Below are 22,610 nucleotides of genomic sequence, written 5' to 3'. Positions count from 1 at the left end.
AGATCGCGTTTCGTCTACAAAAGACGCTTGAATCTAAAAAAAAGTTTAAAAGGCCAAATAAAGTACGAAATTCAGTGAAGAGCATTGAGGACTGACAATTTCTAAAAGTTTTGCCAAATACAGCTAAAGTAATCTATTCCTGAGGTAGAAAAGCCTTACTATTTCAAAAATTCAAAGTTTTGTTAACAGTTAATTTATAATTATGACCATATCAATGATAATTCACGTCAACACAGAATTGCGTGATACACCAGAAGGGGTGGAATCCACCATCAATGGCACTGACCCCATGGAGCGGACACAATCATTACATTTGTATGATTTGTATTTAAAATTGCATCTCTATGAAATGTATTTTCGCCTTTTCGGCTTTTATGTCTTTTATTTTTCTCAGAATGAACTGTAGTAATTAAAATTCGTAAAGGATGTATATAATTTCATTGATAAGTTTTAATAAAGTGTTTTCCTCATTTCAGTTAAATGTCCTGTTAGTTGCTGATAGCTTGGTTCCGTTGCCTTGTGTGTTCTTGTACTGATCAATCTGCAAATAGGAAAGAAGTACTTGACTCATATCGCTAAAAAAAATAAGCATGCTTTTTCAAGTGAAATAAGGATATTAATGAACATTAAATATATGGATAAGAAAAAAGTTTTCTGATTGCAGACTTTTGTTTCCTTCCCAGAAGGAAAAAGTCGTTCAAATATGATTTGTGGTTAATCTTAAAGGAAACAGATGTTTAATACGGATTAAAAGTTGAGAAATAACAGAAAATAATAATAGTTTTAATTTTAATATGGCACAAATGTAAACCAACAGATTTGGGTATTCAACTCCAACGACACACTTAGTAATATTTTGCTGTTTTAAAAAACTTCACAAAATAAATTACTAGCGTTTATAGATTCCAACACATTGGTTTAGTAGGTTTTTTTTCATCTTGTATAATTGGTTACTGCTCTAGAATAATTATTGAAATCATAATTAATTTAAATAAGTTGAAGGGTATTTTTTTTTATAGAGGACACACGTCTGTTTCACATTTTCTAATTAAAATGACGAGACATGCACGTATAGTCCGCACAGAAATTATATTTGTATTTTTACTCACAATATTTTATTGGCAGGTAGCTGGCGTATCAAAGATTGTGGCGTCTGGAATTCCCTCTTCGAACCCATAAACATCGGTAGATGCTTGATGAAATAATATAAATCTTTGATTATTGAAAGTCAGATTATATTAAATGCAACTATATATACACAAGTAAAATAGTTAAATATGAGAATGGTTAAACTAATATTCAATGCCATCTATGCAGGACAAGAAGATGTTTATTTAGAAAGAAGCTACAAACTCCGCTTTGTACTATACCGAAACTCTTGATTCGTATCAAAATAGGTTAACATTCTTCGACTGATAAATATTAACACAACTCTTACTCATTTTTCTTCTACAAACCAATAAATAATATCAGATTATTACATGGCATTTTTCATATCGCATGTATTATCAGCCCTAAGTTCAATATCTGATATTGACCGAGGGCTAATAATACATGCGATATGAAAAATGACATGTTATGATCTTTTTATCATATGCTTCAACAATGGAGAAAATAACAGATTCATATATTGATCCTTTTACGTGGTTCCCAAATAGAAGTTCAAAGAGTGAAAAGTTCACGGACGTTGGACCCCAAATTTAGTACATTCGATATGAAATCTTTTTAGCATATGCCTCCATAGAGAAAAAAAAAACCCATTTTTTTAAGGACGAATCAACAATAAAAAATAATCCATCAATATATATAATGAACACTGTTTGGAAAAGTCAACTTTTTTTAAAGTAACTTTCTAAATTATGTTTGAAACTTTTAAAAAAGGCATTTATTTAATAATTTGTTTTGTTGTTTTTTTTTATGTTTTGTAGTTTTTATTATTTTACACAATATACTTTCCAGTATCCATGTATCCAAATAATTGGTTTGTATACAATAATACTTTGTAATGTTTTTCACTGAAAACGTAGCATTGAAGTGTATTTTCCGGAATTTGACGAGTATCACCGGAAAGCCATGCGATAACGTTACGGAAAGGCACGTGATAACAATCGAAGCATGTGATAAACTTTTCATATCAGCCCACTAAGCACCAATTTGAAAAATACGAAGTTAACGTAAATTTTAATGCTTTTATCATACAGTAAAATTCACATGTTATTTAGTCTATTAAGTATAAAATTATGATAATTGTTCTTATACTGCTTAACAAAACTATGACGCGATTGAGGTATTAACATCCTGTTCGACTTTAGACAACTAAAAATTCTGACATGACATATTTTATCGAGCCTTGTTATTTTTAAGTTCCCATATTACGTCATTGTTATGAATAGACCTTTATGTTGGACAATTAAAATTAAAACTAGAGGCTCTAAAGAGCCTGTGTCGCTCACCTTGGTATATGTGAATATTAAACAAAGGAAGCAGATGGATTCATGACAAAATTGTGTTTTGGTGATGGTGATGTGTTTGTACATCTTACTTTACTGAACATTCTTGCTGCTTACAATTATCTCTATCTATAATGATCTTGGCCCAGTAGTTTCAGTGGAAAATGTTAGTAAAATTTACAAATTTTATGAAAATTGTTAAAAACTGACTATAAAGGACAATAACTCCTTAGGGGGTCAATTGACCATTTTGGTCATGTTGACTTATTTTTAGGTCTTACTTTGCTGTACATTATTGCTGTTTACAGTTTATCTCTATCTATAACTAGAGGCTCTTAAGAGCCTGTGTCGCTCACCTTGGTCTATTTGCATATTAAACAATGGACACAGATAAATTCATGACAAAATTGTGTTTTGGTGATGGTGATGTGTTTGTAGATCTTTCTATACTGAACATTCTTGTTGCTACAATTATCTCTATCTATAATGAACTTGGCCCAGTAATAACAAGTGAAAATATTTTCTAAAAAAATTTACAAAAATTTACAAAAATTTATGAAAATTGTAAAAAATTGACCTAAAAGGGCAATAACTCCTTAAAGGGTCAATTGACAATTTTGGTCATGTTGACTTATTTGTAGATCTTATTTTGTTGAACATTATTGCTGTTTACAGTTTATCTCTATCTATAATAACATTCAAGATAATAACCAAAATTTCCTTAAAATTACTAATTTGGGGGCAGCAACCCAACAACTGGTTGTCAGATTTGTCTGAAAATTTCAGGTCAGATAAATCTTGACCATAGAAACAATTTTACCCCTTGTCAGATTTGCTCTAAATGCTTAGTTTCAGAGATATAAGCCAAAATCTACATTTTACCCCATGTACTATTTTTAGCAATGGGGGGGGGGGGGCATCTTGGTTGGTTGGACGGGTCACGCCACACATTTTAAAAAAATAGATACCCCAATGATGATTGTGGCTAAGTGTGGTTAAATTTGGCCTAGTAGTTTCAGAGGAGAAGATTTTTTAAAAAGAATACTAAAATTTTTGAAAAATGGTTAAAAATTGACTATAAAGGGCAATAACTCCTTCAGGGGTCAACTGACAATTTTAGTCTTGTTAACTTATTTGTAGATCTTACTTTGCTGAACATCATTGCTGTTTACAGTTTATCTCTATCTATAATAACATTCAAGATAATAACCAAAATCTGCAAAATTTCCTTAAAATTACTAATTTGGGGGCAGCAACCCAACAATGGGTTGTCAGATTTGTCTGAAAATTTCAGGGCAGATAGATCTTGACCTAATTAACAATTTTACCCCTTGTCAGATTTGCTCTAAAAGATTAGGTTTCAGAAATATAAGCCAAAATCTAAATTTCACGCCATGTACTATTTTTAGCCATGGCAGCCATCTTGGTTAGTTTGCCGGGTCACGCCACACATTTTTTAAACTAGATACCCCAATGATGATTGTGGCCAAGTTTGGTTAAATTTGGCCTAGTAGTTTCAGAGGAGAAGATTTTTTAAAAAAAGAATACTAAGATTTTTGAAAAATGGTTAAAAATTGACTATAAAGGGCAATAACTCCTTAAGGGGTCAACTGACAATTTTAGTAATGTTTAACTTATTTGTAGATCTTACTTTGCTGAACATTATTGCTGTTTACAGTTTATCTCTATCTATAATCACATTCAAGATAATAACCAAAATCTGCAAAATTTCCTTAAAATTACTAATTTGGGGGCAGCAACCCAACAACCGGTTGTCCTATTCGTCTGAAAATATCAGGGCAGATAGATCTTTACCTGATAAACAATTTTACCCTTTTCAGATTTGCTCTAAATGCTTTGGTGTCAGAGTTATAAGCCGAAATATACATTTTACCCCTATGTTCTATTTTTAGCCATGGCGGCCATCTTGGTTGGTTGGTGGGGTCACGCCACACATTTTTTAAACTAGATACCCCAATGATGATTGTGGCCAAGTTTGGTTAACTTTGGCTTAGTAGTTTCAGAGGAGAAGATTTTTGTAAAAGCTCACGACGGACGACGACGGACGACGACGGACGCCAAGTGATGAGAAAAGCTCACTTGGCCCTTTGGGCCAGGTGAGCTAATAAAAATGAAAAGAGAATTTAGTACGAAATGACAATCTTGAACTCTTAAAATCCGAATTTAAATTTCTGATTAGCACAAAGTATATGAAACCAGTTGACTACACAATAGTTGGGTATCTGTTATGTTGAAAATACTTACTGATTATAAGGGTAGTCACCATAGAATGTAATATTCGTTCATGTCGCTAAAGTTGAGTCAAATTTATTTTTAAACCACAATAAAAACGGAAGTTTTTTGTCTGAAGAAAGACAACTCATATGCTTCATTGTATTTTGTGTTCATATTAGTAATATTGGACCAACATTTTACGGTTGCCATCCTTATAACTATAAAAAAAAAAAATGAATATTTGATGTGATGCCCACAGGAGAGTCACCCATCAAAGAAAATAATGTTAAAACAATAAAATGAAAATATCTCTTGGATATATGTTGGTAATGTTTCGACATTTTTTAATTTATTATTCATTGTAAGGTTAAAAAACATTACTGGCATTACAGAAAGCCAGTTCATTTTTTTGAGTTTTTACATCCCTTTCCGTGGATTGATTTAAACATTTTCTTTTGGTTATGGCTCTTCAAGTAATATATGTGATGGACAGTAGATCTAAGCATACATTACCTCCATCGTTAATAGCAGCAAGTTTGAAGTTGATTGGAATACATTCCCCGTCAGTCACAGTCAATACACCATCTCCAAGTTCCATAGTATTTGAAATTTCGTATGTTGTTGTTGCAATTTTGTTGGCTCCCGTTCCGACAAAAGATTGAAACAATACTTTAGCAGAATCTACAAAAAATGACTGGTTTTACACAAAAACATTTTCTTTTGTAGTGAATTAAACCGACCTGCTATTAATTTAGAGGTTCAGTCATTTTTTAAAAAACCCACACTACTGGTAATTAAAAAAAAACAACTTTGAATGCAGTCATTTTTGCAATATGTAAATATAAGCTACATACATTTTGTACCAGTATATCATTTTGATATCTCATTTCGAAATTCAAATGGTCCGGTCCGTGTATGTCTATAATTCTAATTATATTATCAATATACACAGAAACGGAAGCACTATTTAACATGCTGTATATACTTGAAACGAATTTTTGGGCAAAAGACGACTGATGACGTGTAAGATGTTTAATTTCTTGTTTGAACTAGCTACTTCCACTTTTATGGTTACTTGCCTGGTACACACCAAGGGAAACCTGTTGTAATTGGTATTTTCTTACAAACATTGTTGGCAACATAGTACTCAGTACTCTATAATAAAAATATAGAAATAAAAATCGATGATTTTTTTGTCTGAAAGATATCGTTTAAAAGGACAACAGACATATATGTACAACATATCTTCATACGGATATCGTCTGCTTCAGTTTCACTAAGAAAAATACTTTTAAATTTTAGTTTCTTGTGTATAATTCGGAGTTTAGTATGACGTCCATTATCACTGTACTAGTATACATATTTTTTAGGGGCCAGCTGAAGGACACCTACGGATGCGGGAATTCTCGGGAATTGAAGACCCATTGGTGGCCTTCGGCTGTTGTCTGCTCTATGGTCGGGTTGTTGTGGCTTTGACACATTCCCCATTTCCTTTCTCAATTTTATTTTTCTACTTATATGGAATGGGTATTTTAAAAAAAATTGATAGCTTTACTTTCTTTGTATAGTTACACAGATTAAACTGCAGCCTATTTGAAAGATGATTCGGTCATCTATATAAAGCGATCTTGCACTACGTTTTCGTTGATTCCAAAAGGTAGACAAAAACGCAAAACAAGTACAAGACAACAACAATCAGAACCAAGGAGTAAACAAAGACTCAAAAAACCAAAGGACATTTACATCAACAGTTATAAATAAAAAATAAGAAACAACACGAACCCCACTAAAAACCGGGAGTGAAATCAGGTGCTCCGGAAGGGTAAGCATTTCCTGCACCGTATACGGCACCCGTCGTGTTATTTCTTTGTTCAATTCGATAAAGATGGAAGGTTATTATGACTGAGGAAGAATGTCAGATATGATTTTGCTTGTATGAAACCAATAATTGTCCACGAGACAATTGTCTCTCAGCTCGTGCAGAAGTATAAAAGAAGAAGACTGCTGAAAAAAGTAAAATCACAAAAATACTGAACTACATGGAAAATTTAGAAAGCCCCTAAACAACTGGCAACATCAAAAGCTCATACACATCAAATGAATGGATAGCAACTGTCATATTTCTGACTTGTTACAGGCATTTTGTTATGTACAAGATGGTGGATTAAACCTGGTTTTATAGCTAGCTAAACCTCTCACTTGTATGAGAGTCGCATAACTGAAATCAATTATATTGACAACTTTATGTGAACAAAACAAACAGACACAATAAGTAAACAAATGTCAAACAAAGGGGTACAGCAGTCAACATTTTGTTATCATCTCAATCACTATGAAAACAAACAGATTTGTAACAAAGAAGCACAAAAAAGGCTTATAGACAAAGAAACATTAGCAAAGTCAAGAATAAAAAAATATATATTAGCACACTAACATAATGACGGGATGTATAAGTACAGAGCCACGTCTTATGTATCAAAGAAACACAAAAAAGGCATATAGACAAAGCACATTAACAAAAAGAAAGACAAGAATACATTTTTTTTACCATAGAACATTAACACAATAACGGGATGTATAAGTACAAAGTCACGTCAAATGGATATCACAAAAAAAGACTTAACAGTATAAAAGTAATATTCATAAAGACAAATAAAAGAATACTATAAACAAATAACGTCATTAGAATGTACATGTATCAAATATATCGGCAGGTAGTTTTTTACTATGATGGTTCTAAAACTGGTTACGTTTTGTCGTAAATTCGTTTCTGGTGTTTTAAAATAGTTAAGAATTGGAACGCATTTAAGGGTACTTTATAGTTTAAAGTAATAAATGTAAAAATAGAAAAAGTATTCTGGCCATACTAGGACTAGATTACCTCATCTTGATTTAAAAGAAATATCACTGACTTTATTAAGACGAACGGAATGTTCAAATGGAGTGCTCTTATTGCACATTTTGATTTGACTATCCATTTAAAATCATATGTATACTTTACTTACATTATCGTAATCTTGCAGTGAAAACTCTTGACTTTTCATTCCTTTTCTTGACATTTGCATATTCGATGCAATTTTCTTCAGATTTGCATCGAACGAAACATCGACATATACCTAGGGATGAACAAGAAATATAACCCTTTTAAAATTACGACATCCTATAACAGATCGCTTAATGTTTAATAATACCTGAGAGATGCCATTGGCAATTCATGAACCATCTTGATTTAAAAAAAGTTCGATCTTAAGTTGTACTGCTATACCACTGTCCCAGGTTAGGGGATGATTTGGGATCCCCGTTAACATGTTTAACCCAGCCACATTATGTATGTATGTGCCTGTCCCAAGTCAGGAGCCTGTAATTCAGTGGTTGCCGTTTGTTTATGGGTTACATATTTGTTTTTCGTTCATTTTTATACAAATAAGGCCATTAGTTTTCTCGTTTGAATTGGTAAAGTGCGTTGTCATTTCGGGGCCTTTTATAGCTGACTATGCGGTATGGGCTTTGCTCATTGTTGAAGGCCGTACGGTTACCTATAATTGTTGATTTCTGTGTCATTTTAGTCTCTTGTGGAGAGCTGCCTCATTGGTAATCATACCACATCTTCTTTTTTATATTATATATACAAAATACTATTTGCTTACCTTGTCAGTAGATTCCATCGACACCAATTGATACGCATGCCACTGGCGAGGTAAACAGCAAATGCTTCCAGTAGTTGGCTGGCACATGGCAATGAAAGTAAATATCAATATAACGGGGTACGTCTTCATCATCGCCATCATTCTCTATAACTATGACTAATGACTGTATACTTATAAAGTCAAGTAACTTATAAAATCGTTCAATCGGACGGTGGACTTAAAAATCAAATTACTGCGGATTTCCTTCACGTGACAAAATTATTTTAGGTTATCTCAGAAGAAATTTATATCCGATCGGACGTCCCACACAAGCAAAAGGATGTTGTAGTAATCAGCGTATACGCATATTGAGGAACTGAATGCTACCCTTGTGGTTGGTCAGAATGCAAAATAAAATGTTATATTTCCCACTATAGAAGTTTGTAAATTTGAAAGATCCTATTGATATAAATTGAAGTACTTTAAACATATTGTTATAATATAGGGTTGTAGGAAATAGGAAATACAACCAAAGCAGTATTAACTAAAGCTTGGAATAACACATCTTCAAGTGACTCAAAGTCTAGTATTTTCTTTCCCAAAACCTACCAGCTGGCCAAACACTCACCAAATAAAAACATACAACAAATAAACAACAAAAATACAGTTTGACGCCATTGGTAACTTCTATGTTATTTGGTTTCTGGTGGAGAGTTGTCTCATTGGCAATCATACCACATTTTCTTATTTTTATTTATATGTCGTAATCATGGAAAAAATACCGCCAATATTTCATTAAAATCCTTGACGGTATTAACATTCTTATTAATTCTTCGCTTTTGGCTCAGTTAACCAATCGATAAAGGTAGTTCTTCTTGTTGCTGTTTAAAAATTGCAGTTGCATGGTGTTTTGTTTACTTCATTTCATTTGGTTTCTATTCGAGAGTTGTCCAATTAGCAATCATACCACATTTAATTATTATTATATACATCAAATGAATATGAAAAAAAATACCGCCAATGTTTCATAAAATGCTTTGACCGTATGACAAATAGATATAGGAAGATGTGGTGTGAGTGCCAATGAGACAACTCTCCATACAAATAACAATTTAAAAAGTAAACCATTATAGGTTAAAGTACGGCCTTCAACACGGAGCCTTGGCTCACACCGAACAACAAGCTATAAAGGGCCCCAAAATTACTAGTGTAAAACCATTCAAACGGGAAAACCAACGGTCTAATCTATATAAACAAAACGAGAAACAAGAAACACGTATATATTACATAAACAAACGACAACTACTGTACATCAGATTCCTGACTTAGGACAGGTGCAAACATTTGCAGCGGGATTAAACGTTTTAAAATGGATCCAAACCTTCTCCCTTTTTCTGAAACAATAGCATAACATCACAACAAAGAAAAACATACGATAAAATATCAATTGGCAGACTTAACTCAATCAAAAAACCTATGATTAAACAATAAACGTATAAATTTGATCTGCGATATCTGAATACAAATGCACAGTTAATTAAATATTAGAGACAAACATTCATGACCAAAAAGCTAACAAACAAATTCAAACACAGGACATGACTGAGAAATATTTAACCGTATGTTTTGCATTGCTCAAAATTATGGAGGTCTTGATTAGGTGTACAGAAAATAGAATAATTGATAAAAGACTCGTAGAATAAATGCGACTAATAAATGAAGAAAAGATAATAAAAGGCTAAAAAATTGAAAAATTTAAGGGGTGTTGAAATATGAATAAAAAAAGTTTTCTATTTTGAAAGGTTTCATATTTTTCATGTTAGTGCCTCTGATTGCCGTCTATACGGTATGGGTTTTTTTTCTCGTTGTTGAAGGTTGTACGGTTATCTATGCACAATATATATATGTATATATAACTTCATCCATATTGTGCACAAGGAAAATTAAGTGATGGATAAACAGAGATGCATGTGAGCTATTTATACGTCAATGAGACAGCAACCCAACTACAAAAAAATAAAAGGAAGATAACTTGAGGGAGACGGTGTGTCTTCAACAAAAGACAGACCTGTGTCATAACAACAAGTCTAATAAGTACGAGCAACTTTATATAAAATTTTCAGACAGCAGTGTACACAGAAAATTAAATGTGGAATAGATGGAGAATCAGATGTGGTCTTTTATGGGACAGCAGTCCAACGACAAAAAACAGTCTTTTGGAAATAAACACAATTTGCAAAAATAGTTAAAATTTGCTCATCATTCATCCATATCTGTCAGATATAATTACATATTCGCTTCACGGGATTAAAATGTACAGAGAAAACTCGTGCTCATGCATGGACCATTTACTCAGAGCATATGCAGTGGGAAAAGTTAATGGAAGAAATCAGAAAAGTCCAAGAGACGACGAACAACATCCGAATGTCGCGGTCGCAACATTGTGACGTTGTCGAGCTAAGGTACCTTGGCGACGTTCAGTAGAGTTGTCGCTGTAGTAGTAAAGAGAACGCTTATAGTGGAACTTCAAAAAAATATTTAAAAAATCAACTATTCTTAAAGATGGAGAGTATTTCAATTTCAAGACTTGACTTAATCTTGAAGCAGTTTATTAGGTATGTATTTAGTTACCATTAATTTGTGGATATTTACTTTACAAGTTTGTATTTTAATTAACTATTCTTCAAAGAGTAAAGGCGATAAAAATTAACGTAGTTTGACATGGTTTTCGAAGTAAAATGTATCAGAGGCTTCAGACAAGATAATAATGTTTTACTCGAAAATAAAAAAATATATCATTGATAGTTATACAGCTTATGATAAAAACCCCGATTAGTCTACCGTATAACTTTATTTTATTCATTACCAATTATTGATTATAATAATTGTTTTCGTTTAGAATTGACCAGTATAAATGGTACTCTAGGCTTTTGAAAGAATATGCAACGGAAGCATTTACAGTAAATGGAATGCCAGCACCAATATATGTAGCGAAGAGAATGGCATATTCCCAGGAAAATGACAATTTCGGTATTCTTGTTTATCATTGTAATGTTACAAATATATTGTTTCGAATCTAATAAGTTTTTTTTTACCTTTGAGCATATATCTTTGAAATAATTCAAACATACCATAGAACAGACAACAGCAGAAGGTCGCCAATAGGTCTTCAATACAGCGAGAAATTCCCGCACCCTTTAACCTTTATGAGCCTTTATGGCTAAAAACCGTTAAAAGAAATGGTCCGTCTTATGTTTGGAATCTCTTGAATTATATATTGATTTGTATGCTCATATTTGATTTGGAGATGATTTCTTATCTTTGATTGTATAAACATACTATCCACACTGATATGTGTCCACACTTGTTCAGTTTATTGTATAAAAATAAAGATAAAGTCTTTAAGAAAAAGAAACAGAACATTGCTATAATTGAATATGTAGTCTATATAAAATTATTTCATATCTTTTGTATGGAGTCTGGATTATTGATAGCTTGTTTATGTATATTTTATATTATAATTTGACAGGTATGGTTGAAATGAAGGACTTTTTGGTGCCACTTTGTAACACCGCCTTTCTTCTACACTGTCAGGCACCAGAAATTGCTGTCATGAACGAAAAGATTCCAAACTTTGACGTGACGTGAGTACATGTATAAGATGAATATACAATCACAGATCGGTATATCGTTAACGTATGTGATTGTATATTATTTAATGTTAAATATAAGCTAGCTTAAATGTTGTAAGAACTTTGTTTCAACAACACATTCAAGAGAAATACAAAGTCTTTAGATACAGATCGCAAAATATCATTGAAATCACTAAACTATTTTACCCGCATTTCATTCTTCTTTCAGATTTGATTCTAGTATTTGTCAAGATATTATAAAAATGGAGAAAGAAGTGAGTCGTAAAATAAGGAGTCATATCATATGTCTGGAGGGACTCAGGGATTTACAGAAAGTAAGTTATAAGATTTTTACATGTTAATGAAATAAAGGAAAGGAAAGGAAAACACAAGACTGCACATAGTACGATAATAATAATTAAACATTCGATCATTTATATAAAACATTAAATGAATTACATTTATAGTGTTTAATTAAGTTGCCATCATTTAACTTACTCCCCTTTAAAAATTGGACTTAAACACGGTATTGAGGAATCTTCATCGGAAATTTTTAAATGTATCATAAAGAGAAATATTGTGGAGAAAAGTCCTCATGGTGACGTCATCAAAACGACTTGGAATTAATTTGGGATTTCAATGATCTTAAATATGCATGTAGTTAATATTTGGATAAAACCCTTTATTTCTTAAACTTATGTAGTGTTTAATTCTTATTCTTTCAAGGATTGTTGGTACTGGGAAAAACGCCTGAAACACAGGAACAATAGATTGGACAATTTCTTGAAGAAAAACATAGACGAAGGACAAGCTGTTTCCAGTAACCTAAAAACCAAATATGATAGTCTAGTATTAAAGCAGAGTGAAGCAGCAAAACGTTACAGAGCTATACTGGTTTGCTTCCAAGAAAAAATAGAGGATGAGAAGAAACTCAGGACAGTTATTTTGCAGGTAAAATGTGTTTTATTTGCTGTAAACTATCTCCATCAATTTTCTGTTCACATATTATTTTAATTTTCTCTATTTTTAATGACGTTGGTCATGTTGTTGAAATCCTATTAATTAAGTCAGGTTGTCAAAATGAACACAAAGCAACGACTTTGGTGTTCCCATTAAAAATTTGTTGGTCCTGCATTTGTAGAAATGTTTACCAACTACTTGTAAAAGATGAGAAAATAAAATTTTATAGTCACTAGTAATTAATCCAACTTCAAAGGCGAAAGCAAAATCATTAGTAAACCTTTTGAAATCATTGACTCGTTTTGCCTTTAGGATAAATTCGTCCCTGTTATTCCAATGTCGGTACCAGTATTATCGAAGAGGGGCGTGGAGGGAGATAAAGGCAATTGAATACAAATGTCAATAAAGAATGTAGCTGCAGCTGACAACACACATTTTTGGCCAGAGGAAGGAGCCTTACCAACTGTTTGTTGTAATCCCTCTTGAGTTCGTTAGTTACTATCAGGTTTCTTAGGTTATATTTATCATTAAAAGTTTGCAAAACATATATTTTCAAACTTATTATTTTCTTATAGAAAGTGGCTGCCATCCGAGAGAAGTTATCATCTGCCATGAAAGAAAGCTTACTCCACGCCTACAGTGACATGATACAGGCTGTATACATGGCAAAGGAACAAGACGGGTATGAACTTTCATTGTTTTTGTCATACTAAAAAATTAGAATTATAGTACATGACATGCTTAAATATGTTGTTTAATAGTTTTTGAATGTATTGCCCAATGGACAAATGTCTCAACTCGATGATTTCTATGAACTGTTAAAATATCAGGTCACTCTACAATGTTGATTGACATAAATTTAAAGAGTACAATAGAATCAGTAAGACCTCCAGCTTCATGCGTGGAAATGTAGATGAATTTGATCTTATGCGATGATTTATTTTCAGATTTAACTTTGTTGATCAACAACTAGCAGCAGTTAACATTGATGGCATCGTTGAGAAGATCTATGAGATAACATCATCCACCTATAACACACCATTACCTGAGGTTTGTATACTTCAAGTACGACCCCGAATTACTTATATCTTTACTTAAACATTATCATTCACACAGATACAAAGTAAATTCCATAACGTCCGTAATTTTTTTGTGCGGATCCTGGGGGCCGGAGGCCCGACCCTCTCTTTTGTGGGAAAAAATGGTTGATTATATAGGGAATCACTGAAGCAAGAATGGACCCCTCCCCACGCCCTTTTTACATAAACTTCTGGATCCGCCACTGTTATGATATCTATAGGAGATTAGGTGTATGAGAATTCAAATGAAATTTCTTACATGAAGCGCAGTGTTTAAATTTAAGATTTTTTTGGTAATTGTAAACAATGACTATTTAGATAACGTGTTGTACAGAAACACATCAAATACTTACAAAACTTTAACTGTAAAATAACTTCTAAACTTATGTAATTTTCTAAAAAAAAATATCACATGCAGTTTTCAGATTTTAATGAAAGATAATATGCAAGATTTGCTTTGTAGGATTATATCCAAGCCACTGGATCCGACGAAAAGTTGGCCGAGATATATTACAAGGAGTGTGATTTTGAAGTACTAGGAATGAATAATGGAAACTATTTTAGAAAATTAAAGACTGAGAAAAAATCTTTGTTTGAAAAAACGGAGAGTGGTAAAGGTAAATCTTCTTTCTTGTATATTAACAATATTTTTGGTTTTGGTTTTATTCATATTTTAAAATTTATTTATATGTCAAATTGTAAGTAACTCTTTCGAACTGTCGTTTCTGAATAACTGCATATGCACATTTACATAGTATATGTTTGTTGTTTTCCACAGCTAGATTGATATTCAAGCTGTTCAAAGAGAGTAAACATTTTTACTACAATTTAGATTCATTTATTTAATATTTCATTTTAATAATTATTTTAGAAGGCTGTTTCTTCCCCATAAATGGCGGAATTCGAACAAATCCTGTTACACGTGATCAAAAAAGCAGAGGAATTATAAACATCAGAACAGGTTTGTTAAGTATTTATTATCGGGATGGAATGCTCCAACCGACCCATTTTGAATTATATCCCAAACAAAAACAACTTGTTAACTCAATTTTCAAAATAAACAATTTTTTAAAACTGAGAATGAATTGTTCTGATCACACAAACTCCCTATTATACTAGTATCTTGACTCTTCATACAGAAGAATACGCGATTAAAAACCAAAATCTTTTTTAAGTCAAAATGCAGAACCAAGAGTTTGGAAACGTAGATTTTCCTTCTTTTAGATAAATTGACAAATTATAAATCATGTAAGATTAAGAAGATTTGGTAAATAAATAAGAAGATGTGTTATATATTTTTGAAGATGTGATATATAAATAAGGAGATGTGACATGATTGCCAATTAAATAACTCAAATTACTTTATGCTTGTCAGTAAATGAAAACTTTTTAGTTTGTAGTATGTATCGTATGTTTTATTTTATTACAACAGGTTACCAAGTCAAATTAAAGTTGTCTTTAATGGAAGGCAATGTTGGTTTTGGGTGGGTCAGACAAAATGCATTCTTTAGAAGAAAGACATGGGGGTTTTATTTCCTGACATCCGAAGATGCAACAACAACATCAACAAAAGGTGTGACAACAGTACTCAAAGCTTTTCCAACAACTGAAATAACCGATTGTTCGGACGATTATAGAGGACAGGGAGATAATCCATGTGTTGTAGCCCAGGAGAAAGACAAGCACGAACACACAGAAAAGAAAGAACAAGAAGATGCAGTTGTAGTGCCTATGATCCAGAAAATTATTGATGAATGCATTCACGAGATTGAACTTGAAGAAAAAATATTGGTAGTTTGAATTTGAAAAAAACAAACAATTATAAGCCAAACGAATGTTTAAATTGTACATATAACTTTTTAACTTTATTAATCTAATAAAATTTTGAAAAAAAGAACGATTGTGTTACTGTTTAAGGAATCCTAGAGATGTGATACGATTGTTAGTGAGACAGCAGTTGAACCAAAGAATCAACCGAAGACCAATGGACAATGATATTTAAACAACAACAGATCATTGTACGCTTTCAACAATTACGCATACCGTATACTATTAAAGTAAGCAATACAAGACCGTACCATCTTCAACAACGAGCAAAATCATTTCGCTTATCTGCCTTAAAAGGGCAAAAATAAGAATCTCCTGCACATGATCTGCATTTCTGAACGAATGATTAGAAAAATGTATGATTATAAAAAGACATATTGGGTGCACAATGCTGTTTGGACATGAATTCTCCTTGTTCTTGTTCTTTTAGTGTCAAGATTGTTTAATTAATATTTTTCGAATGAACTTATTACATGTGTTCTTAAGCTTGCTTATCAATAAAATCTTACAACAACTGAAGCTGGGAGTAGAAGGACAGTATTATCAACTATAAAAAAGAAGATGTGGTATGATTTAGAATGACACAACTCTCCACAAGAGACCAAAATAACTCGGAAATTAACATTTACAGCTGACTGTACAGCCTTCAACAATGAACAAAGCCCATACTGAGTAGTCAGCTATAAAAGGCCCCGAAATGGCAATGTAAAACAATTCAATCGAGAAAACTAACGGCCTTATATATATAAAAAAATGAAGAAAAAAAAATACGTAACACATGACTTTTGTACAACAAACGACGACCACTGAATTACAGGCTCCTTACTTGGGACAGGCGACACATATGATACATAATGTGGCGGGGTTAAACATGATAGCGGGATTTCCCCTTTACATGGGACAGAGCCTGAGGTATAACAGTACAACATATAACTCTTTTTTTTACTTAATTTAGTATTAACCATAATGTTCTGTTAACTTTGATTTTCAATATTTGGTAGTGCATCTTTCATAGCAGCGATCGAACAGCAACATTTAAATTTATATTTCATATACATACAAATATATATATATATACGGTGACCTATAGCTGTAAATTTCTGTCATTGGTCTCTTGTGAAGATATGTCCCATTGGCAATCATACCACATCTTCTTTTTTATAAAGAGTAAATTTTAATCTGTTAGATATCATTTAATATCTCATGTGAAAATTAATTGAATATCGTGTTTAAAAAAGGTGATCAGTATAAGCTATCTCAACATAATTAATTGTAGTATGCAATTTTTGATATTATAAAGGGTGAGTACAGGAGATTGCTTTTGGAATACTTAAATAGAGCGTGCTTTCGGAGTACTTAAATAGAGCATGCTTTTGGAGTACTTAAATAGGCCATGCTTTTGGAGTACTTAAATAGAGCATGCTTTTGGAGTACTTAAATAGAGCATGTTTTTGGAGTACTTAAATAGAGCATGCTTTTGGAGTACTTCAATAGAGCATGCTTTCGGGGTACTTAAATAGAGCATGCTTTCGGAGTACTTAAATAGAGCAGGACAGTCATTCTTCATTTCTACTTTTTCTTATTTTAGTTTATACTGTTTGACTCCTAACCTCACTTTACAGTATTTCAGTCCATTTGAAATACAATACATACAAATTATGTATGTGCCATTGGGATATGATAAAACATGCACTTTGGCCATGGATACTATTTTTTTAATTGATGTTTTATATTTAATAAGTGAATAATCTTTAATATTTAAACTTACATGCATCACTTATTTAATGCGTTCTTGATCTTATCGACACGATAGTTTATGTATGCTTTTGTTATTTCCAAATGCATGTGGGATAAAAGTCAAACTTTTCACTTTTGGCACGGGTTAAACAAATCGCTTAGTTGTGTAAAAATGTTTTAAATCAACAGCAAGAAAATGAAAAAGAAGTAAAAAAAAACAACACAAAAAGTGTTTTTTTTAAACTGTTCATCAGAAAGAGTAAATGTAGAAAATCAACATATTTATCAGCAAGAACATAAAAAATGTCTAAGAATGCAACAATCGGAACTACTCGGCCTTTCTGGTTGCACGAAGAAATAACAGTTATTGTACCATGTGTACTGCATAGCGAGAATGGCCGAGTAGTTACGATCGACGAATGCAGTGATTTTTTTAAGAGTCAAGGTAGCTTCCAATAAATGTTTAGTTTGATTGATTTTACTGTACAGTTAAAAATATCAGAACACACACTGACTAGCATAATTATATAGGTTAAGAATTTCGTTGTTTGGTCGTTCCTGAGATATTTTAACCGTCTGTCCTAACCTCCAACAAACTTAGTTTGAAAAATACCCGACCCATTTGTATAAGTATGCCAAAGGTCAAGGTCAAGTAGTTTTCTCCCAGAGTGAAATAGTGGAAACCGGACTGTGATCAGTCTTTATCGGAGTTTTCGTATTTTGGTTAAAAATGTTGACCTACTTTGATATTGATTTAGGTCAAAGATTAAGTTATCAGCAGTATTTAGGGCATCGCTACGTTTGGTCTCTGGATATCTTTTAAATCATCCAGCAGTGACCAATCTAGTTTCCGGACAAAATTTTACGAGCCATGAACAATATCTTGACCATACGTATTTAATGATTATCAATGGAGGGAGAAAGGTTCGAAGACAAAATGTCACAGCAGCAGTCGAGACTTAAATTAGGACACACTGAGTTATGTTTATCCGTATATCTTTTTGACCACATGCTAAACTTCCACAGAACATAAGCTATAAAATCAAATTCCGAATGAAAAAGACACATATTGATGTTTTACCAAGGATTTGTATAGTAATACTATACAAATCCTTGGTTTTACGGATAAAATATTATGAGCCATCAATATTATCTAGAATCAAACTTACTTAATAACACGAAGAAGACGCATATCAATGAATTATGATGTCGTTATAATGAAATGTCAAGGCAGCAAAATGAGACATAAATGTGTTATAGAGTTCTGTATTCATATATTTTGGGATACTAGTACATACACAGGTATTCAACTTTTACAACACAAAGCCTGATAATGTCCGTAAGAATGAACGAGAACTCCATTGGTTTCGGCCGAGTCAGAAGCTCGAACTGGAAAGTTTATGCAGTTCTGCGCCTATGTATGACTGAAATCGAGGGTTGATGACATCCCCATAAATGATTTCTGAAAGATATTTAGTTTTCGGGCAATACGTTTTCAATCGGAAGGCAGATCTTGTATTATAGATCGATGGTAATTAAAATTGAGAAAAACAAGCATTCTGAGAGTATTGCACGGCCAATCATATAGTCCTCTACGGATTACAAATTCATTGAAATGGTGCAGACAAATATTGAAAATATCACTTGAAGTCAATATCTTCAAGCATGACGAAAAATGTGTAAAGTTTTTTTCCGTCCAGGGTCCATAAATCTGCACAAAATCATTAGATCAGAACAAAATTTCAACTTGATCTGCAACTTGTCAAGATTAAACTACAAACCAATTATCAAATCAATATATTAAAGCATGACGAAAAAAAGTGTGAAAAACTGATTATTTGAGTGAATTTTTCGAAATGAAAAGACTATATATATTATAATAACTCTTGACAAAAGCATTTTCTGTAACCACTTAAACTTTATTGGCACGCATAGTCACCGATCTTCCTGAAAATTGGCTGAGATGTAGACCCTAATAGCCTAGTCAGAAAAATGATACCAACCGATATATAACTAACATTGCGGTTGGGTTGATGTTTAGACGTAGTTTGTAGTTAAGTCGGCTTCATATCTTGACTTACATCTAGAAATTGACAATGAGGGTCGGTTGAAAACAAAACTTTACGACAAAAGAGATGATTTCAGCTTTCCAATTGTGAACTTTCCATTTCTAAGTAGCAACATTCCAGCAGCACCTGCATACGGGGTATATATCTCCCAATTGATACGATATTCCCGTGCTTGCATTTCCTATCCTGATTTTCTTGATAGAGGGTTACTGCTCACAAGGAAGCTATTAAACCAAGAGTTCCAAATGGTGAAGTTGAAATCATCCCTTCGTAAATTTTACGGACGCCATCACGAGTTGGTTGACCGTTATGGAATAACCGTTTCACAAATGATATCGGATATGTTCCTTACGTTGTAACTACAATCCCCTTCCCTTTCATGAATGTGACCTACCGAATTAGACTATTTACCGGATTTGTAATCACATATAAGCAACACGACGGGTGCCACATGTGGAGCAGGATCTGCTTACCCTTCCGGAGCACCTGAGATCACCCCTAGTTTTTGGTGGGGTTCGTGTTGTTTATTCTTTAGTTTTCTATGTTGTGTCATGTGTACTATTGTTTTTCTGTTTGTTTTTTTTCATTTTTAGCCATGACGTTGTCAGTTTGTTTTAGATTTATGAGTTTGACTGTCCCTTTGGTATCTTTCGTCCCTCTTTTGTAGGCCTATATACATAATGTACACAGCCATGTATCACCATCACTGCTGGTGATCCGATGGATAAATCTGTTGTAGAGTTGTCACTAGCTCAGGCGTATTTATATATACATATATACATATATGGGTTGGTTACCATAGAAACAGGGGAGAAAGTTATTACTTTTGAAAAAAATACAATATTTGATGTTGTGTTGTGAATTTGTGCGGCTACATCTATTAAACAATAAAAGTTATTGGTTTTCTAATTTGAAATCACTTAATGTGTGTGAAATTAATTTCTAAAAAGTATTGTATGCCTGTAAATTTTTCCCTAAATGAGTTACCTCCATTTACCAAATTTAGAACTCTTCAGAACAGAGGTAAAAAAGTTTTCAGATATATCAGAAAGCTGTCTGCTGCCAAAATATTTTCATGAATTTCATTTAAAAACTCCTTGCAGCTTTAAATTTGTAAGTCTAAAAGAAATTCATAAAATTAAGTTGACACTGCTATTCTCCGTTTTGGGTTGTTTGCTGGCATGTATGTGAATCTGCCATAGTAATAATATTCACCAATCCCTTTTTAAAATGTAATAAAACTAATTTGACCCTTCTGTAGCCATTTTTGTACGATTTTTTCGAACATTAATTGTTTCAAAACTACAGATATGAGGGTTTGGATGGGGTTAAATGATTTAAGAATAATGCACTTAAAAATTGAAGATTAGAGAATAACGGGCAAAAAAATGAAGATTAGAGAAAAAAGGGGTTAATTTTTTAAAGATTAGAGAAAAAAGGGGTGAAAATTAAATGTTTACAGAATAACAGACCCCCCCCCCCCCCATATCCAGACCCTCAGATATAATGAATAATAGAGACAGGTCGTTTTGTACATATACTATACAAGCTTGGGCCGTGGCAAAACAGCCGTTGGACGTCAGAGTAATCTCGGCTTAATACTAGGGGGAAACTTTATGCAAAGCATTATAATTTACTGTTTCGTTACATTTAAAAGAAAAAGAGTACTTTGTCTTTGTGGCAAATAAATCAAGATTTTTATAAAAAATCCACAGCCTTTAATACAAAGATTTTTGTAATAAAATTTGAAACATAGATTACTCACTTGCTTTTCTATGATGTGCTAGTGTTTATTTTTTACAAAAAGTTCTAAGCAACCTGTAAATTTCAAAATACCTCGCGCTGAGTCACTTAAGTCGAGCGCACCCTAAAAGGTGTACTTGATTTGATCCATACATGACATATTTTTATTCGTAACCAATAACTACGTTAATAAACTTGTTATAAGGAAATCAATGCTAGCACAGCCACGGCATGCTATAATCCTATATCTATCAGTCATCAAATTGCCAAATATGAGAGTACAATGATAAAGGCTGTGGATTTTCTATAAAATTTCCATCTGTTTAGCATTGAATCAACAGAAGGGTACATAATCCTTAATTGTAAACAAAGTTAAGTGTATGTACACCAATTCTGATCAATTTTATAATAAAATTGATGAACAGACTTGAAGCACAAATACAGGTCGTGAAACCAGATTTTATTTTTATAACAGAAGTTTTGCCAAAAACAAATATTGATATAGATTGCATTTCTCCATTATTTAACCAGTTGAAGTTATTTCATCAAAAACTGTGGAAGCATTTAAAATTAGTATAGACCGTCATTGGGAGTCAGTCATGTATCAGTTAAGTAATTGATGAGGACACAAATAGTTTTCTATATAACTTTTTAATTGTGTGAAATATTGCACCAAATCATACAGGATTGATGATTGTATCAGTTTTGAAAGTGTACCAAAATATGATGGGCTAAAAAGGATAGGATCCTTCCATATGAGCCCCACAACGATCTAACAGGTATCATATTGTTATTTGTGAAAACCCTTTTCTTGAATTTAAAAATCGCGATTATAATAGACATACTTGTTCCAGTTTTGCCAACTTTTCATGAAGCAAATGCATGAGATTTGGCCAAAATTGAAAAGACCATAGATAAGAGAAAAAACAATAGATCAAAGGAAAATGCCACCAAAAAAGCATAAACATGCGTGAGACTTAAATGGCAGCTCTGTGGTTCAGCAAAATTGGACGTCACACATAACTCGGAAACATATAAAAGAACTAATTTCTTTTTTAAGATTACAATTTGTTTCAAAGTTAAAAATCATTGTTTGCAATATCATTATTAGAGATGAAACATTTATAAGGTGTGATTGTAAATATTCTCATTATACAATGTATTTAATATTTTTCCTTATTGTTACATTCAGAACATTAAATTGTATTCCTATATTAAATAAGATGGTTTTAATAACACTATTCTTAAATCA

At 32.5% G+C, this 22,610-nt stretch overlaps 2 protein-coding genes across 2 annotated transcripts; one reads left to right on the top strand and one right to left on the bottom strand.

Moving 5' to 3' along the window:
• Positions 1-419: 419 nt before the first annotated feature.
• On the bottom strand, positions 420-8,561 carry LOC143072352 (ependymin-related protein 1-like). Its single transcript, XM_076247244.1, has 6 exons — positions 8,333-8,561; positions 7,691-7,801; positions 5,765-5,840; positions 5,199-5,366; positions 1,110-1,192; positions 420-541 (listed from the first exon to the last, which is right to left on the bottom strand). The coding sequence occupies exons 1-5, from the start codon at positions 8,471-8,473 to the stop codon at positions 1,116-1,118; spliced, it is 573 nt and encodes a 190-aa protein (XP_076103359.1). The 5' UTR covers positions 8,474-8,561; the 3' UTR covers positions 420-541; positions 1,110-1,115.
• Positions 8,562-10,772: 2,211 nt separating this feature from the next.
• On the top strand, positions 10,773-15,852 carry LOC143070648 (uncharacterized). Its single transcript, XM_076244865.1, has 10 exons — positions 10,773-10,926; positions 11,211-11,341; positions 11,841-11,955; positions 12,173-12,278; positions 12,670-12,894; positions 13,479-13,585; positions 13,851-13,953; positions 14,446-14,599; positions 14,854-14,943; positions 15,415-15,852. The coding sequence occupies exons 1-10, from the start codon at positions 10,874-10,876 to the stop codon at positions 15,780-15,782; spliced, it is 1,452 nt and encodes a 483-aa protein (XP_076100980.1). The 5' UTR covers positions 10,773-10,873; the 3' UTR covers positions 15,783-15,852.
• Positions 15,853-22,610: the final 6,758 nt, after the last annotated feature.

This window comes from Mytilus galloprovincialis, chromosome 4, assembly GCF_965363235.1.
Source record: "Mytilus galloprovincialis chromosome 4, xbMytGall1.hap1.1, whole genome shotgun sequence".
Classification (NCBI taxonomy): Eukaryota; Metazoa; Mollusca; class Bivalvia; order Mytilida; family Mytilidae; genus Mytilus; species Mytilus galloprovincialis.
This window is presented reverse-complemented; position numbering and strand designations above follow the sequence as displayed.

Bases quoted from the DNA above. Each gene is read 5' to 3' on its own strand.
- LOC143070648 (XM_076244865.1), top strand. From the start codon at position 10,874: ATGGAGAGTATTTCAATTTCAAGACTTGACTTAATCTTGAAGCAGTTT. The intron at 11,342-11,840 runs GTATTCTTGTTT...ATAATTTGACAG, and splicing joins CCAGGAAAATGACAATTTCG to GTATGGTTGAAATGAAGGAC. The intron at 12,279-12,669 runs GTAAGTTATAAG...TATTCTTTCAAG, and splicing joins GACTCAGGGATTTACAGAAA to GATTGTTGGTACTGGGAAAA.
- LOC143072352 (XM_076247244.1), bottom strand. From the start codon at position 8,473: ATGATGGCGATGATGAAGACGTACCCCGTTATATTGATATTTACTTTC. The intron at 7,802-8,332 runs GTAAGCAAATAG...GTTCATCCCTAG, and splicing joins CGATGGAATCTACTGACAAG to GTATATGTCGATGTTTCGTT. The intron at 5,367-5,764 runs GCAAGTAACCAT...CATTTTTTGTAG, and splicing joins TTTCCCTTGGTGTGTACCAG to ATTCTGCTAAAGTATTGTTT.